At 37.0% G+C, this 7,835-nt stretch overlaps 1 protein-coding gene across 1 annotated transcript in view; it reads left to right on the forward strand.

Annotated features, from left to right (window-relative positions):
* The window catches only part of igdcc4 (immunoglobulin superfamily, DCC subclass, member 4), a 96,152-nt gene that overhangs the window by 53,132 nt on the left and 35,185 nt on the right, over window positions 1–7,835 (forward strand). The window contains exon 4 of the mRNA XM_016285356.1: window positions 3,880–4,013. Coding sequence (XP_016140842.1) covers window positions 3,880–4,013 — 134 coding nt within the window. The remainder of the gene's footprint in view (window positions 1–3,879; window positions 4,014–7,835) is intronic.

A 7,835-nucleotide genomic window follows, 5' to 3' on the forward strand; every position in this document is an offset into this window, starting at 1 on the left:
AGTATGTGCAATAACCTTATACTTATTTATCACCCCAAATCCTAGTACATCCCTACAACTTTATTTTATTTTATTCTATTCCTATTCTATCTATAGCACACCTGTACATACAATTTGTTATTTTTTTGTGGTTTATATTTATGCATGTGTATTTTATTCACATGATCTTATTTTTATTATCTGTGTGTTGTTGTTGTCTGCGTGTACTGGAAGCTTTGTGACACTATAACAAATTCCTTGTATGTGCAAACATACTTGGCAATAAAGCTCTTTCTGATTCTGATCTGAAAGGTTTTTCTTTGGACAAGAAAACCTCTTGCTAGCTATGCAGCACAGTAATCATATAAAGTATTGACAGCATACTGTACCGTCCCAATTGGCACAAAACCTTGTTATGGTGTTATATAACATTTGATAACACTGGAAAGATATTTACATGCATTATGGATTTGCTAGAAATTTGTTAGCTCTTTTAGAAAGATTTTTCCTAATTTTTTTTTCCTTAAATCGTTAAACCAAATATTCTTATTCCATATCACAGGAATTTTATGTTTTGAAATGGTTATGTAAAAAGACAGATTTGGAACTCTAATGAAAGCAAAATTATGGGTTTCCAATGAACTAGCTGAGTTTGGAGTTTTGAAAATTGAGCACTTTCTTGTGTAAATTGTATCAAAGTTATAGAACAAATGGCAAAGAAATACACTGTTAAATAATAGCTGTAATATGTCCATGGCATGTAAAGATTGATGCAAAGAAAAAATGCATTAAATTAAATTTATAAATATTAAGCATAAATATATGTGCATCCCAAACATTTCAATGGATCTTGTTCATTCACTCATGGCAATAATGTTTGATTTAATTTTGCTGGATGTAGCTAGGTTTGCTGAATATACTGTGTAGATAGCATTACATGTTACCTTGCAACTTTGAGTTTCCCAGTACATTATATAATCATTTGCTCATGTAAATTGTGGTCTCTAGCCTGTGGAGATGTTGGTGGAAGGTTAAGAATATATATATATATATATATATATATATATATATACATAAACATTTTGTTTATTGCCTTTTTGTTTTTATTGGATAACAAAATGGCTAATGGAGCAATGAACAGGAAAGCAGAGGGGGGCGATAGAGGGGGAACTGGATTAAAACATGACCGAAGCTGAACCTGAACCCAGGTCCCAACAAACACTAGCCTCTTTGCCATTGCTTCAACCAAGTATAAATCTCTGCAGTAGTGGGCGTTGCCTAATCAATTAAGGGCATTTCCTAATGTGTGATCGAATGCGATTGTCATGCGCATTTTGATAGTAATGCCGGTTCTGTAATCAGCAGGAAATCATCATCACGTGCTTTCAGATGGAGCAGAATTTACTACACAGAGCCGTAAGTTCACTGACAAGTTACACAAAAAAATTATATTGCGCGATTATGAAATCGTTTGCGATAATGACAGCTGTTTGCATAGCTTCTCAGTGAACTACGGCTCTGTGAAGTAAATGCTGCTCCATCTGAAAGCATGTGAAAATACCACATTTAATAACATATTTTTACTCCAAACTCACTTCATAATGTCAGTCGAGTGTTTTAAATAAATCCTTTTGTGAGATGATGTGGCTTCTTACACAGAATAAGGCACGCAACATATTTCATAGTATTTAAGCAGTGATAAAGGCATTGCATTATAAATATACTTTATTTTAATGAAAATATAAAAGGATAAATCGTATATTGCCGTAGTCGTGTGTTTATTAGTCACGTTGAATGAAAGCAGTTAAATCTTCTGTTTATTCAGCTGCAGCGATAGGCATTTTCTGGGTTTCTTCTGCAAGGCGTATTTGGAGTTTCAGCGGGAGAGCATCCTCTGGCCTTCGGATGGAGATTTACTGCTGATCACAGAACCGTGCTTCACTGAAAGATACGCACAACAATCGCAGCTTCTGTCGAATCGCGATCTCGATTCCATTTTGATTTATCGTGCAGCCCTAGTGTGGACGTTTTTCAACTGCTTTACCCAGTTTGCTCTAACTAACTGGGGGCTAGGTTTAGGGGTGGACCTTCATGATTTTATCCAGTCTGGTATTAATACAGTCAGGTTATAAACACCCACTGATTGGGAAACACCCAAAGGAGAATCCCTTCTAAACTAAAATGGTGTATGAAAAGTTTGGGTGAAGCTTGTGCATGTAGTCCCGTCATTCATAATACTAGTTTATAAAATCAAAAAAAAAAAAATTACACTGCTGTTCAAAATTTGGGGTCAGTGCAACGCTGATTTTAAAATTTCATATTTTTATTTAGTAAAGATATGTTAAATCGATCAAAAGTGACAAAAAGACTATTGTTACAAAATATTTATTCAAATAAATGCTGTTTTTTAACCTACCATTCATCAGTGAATCCTAAAAAAACGATCATGGTTTCTAAAACAAAATGTGAATCAGAACAACTGTTTTCCATAAGATAATATTGATAAGAAATATATAATTAAGATACATATATAATAAATAATAAATAGATAATAATAAGAAATATTTCTCAAGCACCAAATTAGCATATGTGAATGATTTCTGAAGGATCATGTGACACTGATGGCTTTGCCAATTCAGCTTTGCCATCACAGGAATGAATTATGATTTAAAATATGAACAAATAGAAAAGTTATTTTGAACTGTAATACGATTTCACAATATTGCTGATTATTTTGATCAAATAACTGCATCTGTGGTAAACATTAGAGACTTTTTTTCAAAAACATCTCAAATCTTACTGACCCCAAACTTTTGAACAGTAGTGTATATAAATTTTTAATGAAATAAACTTAAATTCTGCTGGGGACTTTGAATGACTCTCTTTGACATGGAGAGCTAGCCAGATGTGTTTACCCTTACCCATCTGTTTACCACTTTCAATCATTAGAAATGAGTGCATCTTCACATGAATTCTCTGACCTCTTACAATGTGGAATTACAAATGAGTTCCAACTTAAAAAGCGAGACAGACTGTTTGAAAACGTGCCTCAGAGATTGTTCCCTGTCTGCTTCGGATGCTTCCTTTTGCATCCGTAAAAAGTGTCTTTTGTATTCACAGCCCCTCTCCATATTAATGAGAACACACTTGCACATTAGCCGTGCTGTCGTGTTCTGGCGGCTGCTGCAGTCACACTCTCATTTACATCCCGAGCGCAGCTGAGGCGGTGCCGTGCCGCTGGAGGTGTAGCTCTGGTGTGGATGTGTCCTCAGCTGAACTCTCAGCACCAATGAATTTTACAATAGCGAGTCACACACACCCGATTTTAACCCGCTCACACTCACAGATTTCACCCAGCCTTGGTCTTTGTGGCCTTTCTGCCAGAGTGTCTTGCTCTTGGGGATGAGTTTAAAAGATTAATGGTGTATAAGATCTGTCCTGAATGAAAAGGAGATTTGAAAGTGGTCTCTGGGGGAGAGAGATGACTATGGAATGAATATTAGTGCTGCAACCTGACCTCGCCACCACAAACAGAGAGAGAGAGATAGAGCGAGTGAAAAAGAGGAATTGACTTTTGAAGATGCATGCTGCCATCTTGGTTTGTTCTCCTACATCTGTAGACTAAACTCTCATCTCTGCTTCTTTTTTTCTGCCATTCTTTCCATTTTTCCTCCCCCGCTATGTTATTTCTGCAGTATGGTTCATGTTTATGTGTAGTGCCACTTTATATGTTGCTCTGAGTTGACTAATGCTTAGCGCCAGAATATATAGCAGATTGCTCGCCTCCAAAGTTTTAAAAGTAGCTTCAGTTTAGAAGAACAACAAACAAACACACACACACATTGATGCTGTCGGTTTGGTTTAGAAATGTTAATGCTAATCTTTTTGTCTCTCACACAGGTACATATCTCTTCCTAATGGGGTGCTGCAGATTTTACGGGTCACTAAAGAAGACGAAGGCTTGTACCGCTGCGTGGCCTTCAACTCTGCCCGCAAGCGTTTCAGCCAAGATGCTTCTCTCACAGTTAGCTCAGGTATAACACAAAGACCTGTTCCCAATTACCCCATCATAGACGGCCTTTGATTTTTCACAATACCTCACATATATTGTACTCCTAAGTTCCATTCACCTCATCTCTCTGACTCACACAGTAATGGCCTTATGGAGGTTTAAGTCAGTTATTGCATTCTGGGAAAATTCATTATACGCTGTTATTTTTCCTGAGTTGTACTTAAAAGTGCTAGTTAGTTATCATGTTAGTTATGACTATGTTAGGCTTGGTTGACATCACACATCACAGTTTCTGGGTCCTCACACTCAGATCCCAAAGGCAAACAGCTGGTTATGTACACTCACAATATGCCGTAATCTTACCAAAATATCATGATTCAAACCTTCATCTCCATATTGAAATCTCTGATGGCCAGACAGTGATTCATCTTTTCTGAACTATTAAAATATTGGTGTCTGGGATGCCTTGAGCCCACAGTAGGGCTGAAGGTTAATCGAAATCAAACCAAAATCTTGATTTGGTGAATCGCAAAGGCTGCGAGTTTTCATTAAATAAATATATGCACAGCGTCAGTAGTAAATGCTGCTCATCTTTGCAAGCGCTGTTGCGCTAATAACGTGCATCTGAAAAACAACACACGCCAAACATCCTCCCAAACTTAATGAGAAGCATTTATAAACCTGTTGTCCAACAAAAGAGAACATTTTATAACATGATGTTACTCCACAACATCAATCAAGTGTTTGAAATAACTTGTTTTCTGATCTGTTGTGGCTTCTTATTTTCTTATCTGTGGCTTATTATGGCATACAGTATTTTGTGTTTGAGCCCATTCAGTAGTGAAATGTTATTCTTTTCAAATGCTATTGAGCTTTAAATGATGGCATATTTTGTGTTTGAGCCCTTTCGGTGGTGAAATAAACAGCATTTTTACATATGATTTGACAGTTCATTCCATTAAATATCAAAAATCTAAAAGGTGTGCATTATAGTTAACACCCACATGAACATTTTAGTTGGTTTTATGACCAAGTGATTCTCTTCAAATGCTTTTGAGCTTTAAATTATGGCATATTTTGTGTTTGAGCCCATTCAGTGGTGAAATGCATAAACTGTCAGAGCATATGTAAATATTGTTATGTATTTCACTACCGAATGGGCTAAAAAACAAAATATGCCATAATTTAAAGCTCAAAAGCATTTGAAGAGAATCACTTGGTCATAAAACCAACTGTAAAATGTTCATGTGGGTGTCAACTATAATGCACACCTTTTAGATTTTTGATATTTAATGGAATGAACTGTCAAATCATATGTAAAAATGCTGTTTATTTCACCACCGAAAGGGCTCAAACACAAAATATGCCATCATTTAAAGCTCAATAGCATTTGAAAAGAATAACATTTCACTACTGAATGGGCTCAAACACAAAATACTGTATGCCATAATAAGCCACAGATAAGAAAATAAGAAGCCACAACAGATCAGAAAACAAGTTATTTCAAACACTTGATTGATGTTGTGGAGTAACATCATGTTATAAAATGTTCTCTTTTGTTGGACAACAGGTTTATAAATGCTTCTCATTAAGTTTGGGAGGATGTTTGGCGTGTGTTGTTTTTCAGATGCACGTTATTAGCACAACAGCGCTTGCAAAGATGAGCAGCATTTACTACTGACGCCGTGCATATATTTATTTAATGAAAACTCGCAGCCTTTGCGATTCACCAAATCAAGATTTTGGTTTGATTTCGATTAACCTTCAGCCCTACTGTGGGCTCAAGGCATCCCAGACACCAATATTTTAATAGTTCAGAGAAGATGAATCACTGTCTGGCCATCAGAGATTTCAATATGGAGATGAAGGTTTGAATCATGATATTTTGGTAAGATTACGGCATATGGTGAGTGTACATAACCAGCTGTTTGCCTTTGGGATCTGAGTGTGAGGACCCAGAAACTGTGATGTGTGATGTCAACCAAGCCTAACATAGTCATAACTAACATGATAACTAACTAGCACTTTTAAGTACAACTCAGGAAAAATAACAGCGTATAATGAATTTTCCCAGAATGCAATAACTGACTTAAACCTCCATAAGGCCATTACTGTGTGAGTCAGAGAGATGAGGTGAATGGAACTTAGGAGTACAATATATGTGAGGTATTGTGAAAAATCAAAGGCCGTCTATGATGGGGTAATTGGGAACAGGTCTTTGTGTTATACCTGAGCTAACTGTGAGAGAAGCATCTTGGCTGAAACGCTTGCGGGCAGAGTTGAAGGCCACGCAGCGGTACAAGCCTTCGTCTTCTTTAGTGACCCGTAAAATCTGCAGCACCCCATTAGGAAGAGATATGTACCTGTGTGAGAGACAAAAAGATTAGCATTAACATTTCTAAACCAAACCGACAGCATCAATGTGTGTGTGTGTTTGTTTGTTGTTCTTCTAAACTGAAGCTACTTTTAAAACTTTGGAGGCGAGCAATCTGCTATATATTCTGGCGCTAAGCATTAGTCAACTCAGAGCAACATATAAAGTGGCACTACACATAAACATGAACCATACTGCAGAAATAACATAGCGGGGGAGGAAAAATGGAAAGAATGAAACCAGACGTGTGTATAAGTGCCCTCTGCAGAGGTGGTCTGTGTTGCAGGCAGAATTGATTTCCTGCTGTCCTTAAGACTGCTCGGCTGATGAAATGGAGGGGGCGAAAGGAGGGATGGAAGAGAGGAATGAGATGAGGAACAAAGACAGAGAAGGCTAGAGAGATAAAGAACTAAATGAAATAAAAGTGAATGTGGGAAGATGAGGGAGACGCATCGCTAATGCTATGAAGTCAGTCTCTGCCTTTAACCCCCTTCACACACACACCTCTGAAAGACTTCAATCTCCATGCTGACCTTTGCTCATTTCCATTATGTTTCTGCATTATCAGCCAGAGACCTGAATGATTTTCTAAATGATGACCTGAATGATTTCTCTAATCGTTCCACATTCACCTTTTTCTTTTTTACTCCCATTTGCTCTTTCAAGCCTTTTATTTGTATCAATTGCTTCATAAAGCTGCTTCTCTCTCTTTATGGACGAAAGCGAAATTACTTAAGTGGAATGTGTCTGATTGTGACAGAATGAGAGAAAGAGAAATTAAGAAACTGCAAAAAACTTGAGAGATCAATTGAAAGAGCGTTTGAGAGAAAGAAAGAAAACGAGAGAGGGAGTGATAGAATGAGAGAAATAGAATTACCGAGATGAGGGGGCTGAATTGAGGTCACATTTACCTTTATTCTGTGAAATTTTGTGGGCAAAATCTAGTCATTTCAGTAGGAATCCACATCATCTGGAATTTCTTGTGAGGGCCAAAGATTTCCTCACACAGATTTCGTATTGGGTTTGTGTTGTTGGTTGAAAAACAGAAAGCTGCTTGTTTGAAAATGACTTTTATGTAAGCTGTGCTTCATGCAGTTTTAATGATGTACAGTCAACCTTTTTTGTCTGTGGAATTTCATCAAAGTTTTGTTAATGTGACCGCACATAGAGAGAGATGGAATAGGAGAAGGATCTAGGATGAGAGAAAGAGAACTAGAATGAGAAAAAATAAGTTGTGAGGTTCATTGAACACAAAGACTATACAATGTAGAGCAGCACTGGCTGCTAGATATGTTTTCACATCACAGTCTGAAAGACTGTGACTAAATATGTATTATGTTTTCTGTTCGTTTTTGCTCACCACGGTGACACTGTCTGCATGTATATGGAGACATCTTATGTAATGCAGATGGCCTTTATTGTAACAAACACTTCAGTCGTTCTCGTAAGTTCTTGTGTTGTCTATCTTAT

This window comes from Sinocyclocheilus grahami, unplaced genomic scaffold, assembly GCF_001515645.1.
Source record: "Sinocyclocheilus grahami isolate Dianchi unplaced genomic scaffold, SAMN03320097.WGS_v1.1 scaffold196.1, whole genome shotgun sequence".
NCBI classification, from domain to species: domain Eukaryota; kingdom Metazoa; phylum Chordata; class Actinopteri; order Cypriniformes; family Cyprinidae; genus Sinocyclocheilus; species Sinocyclocheilus grahami.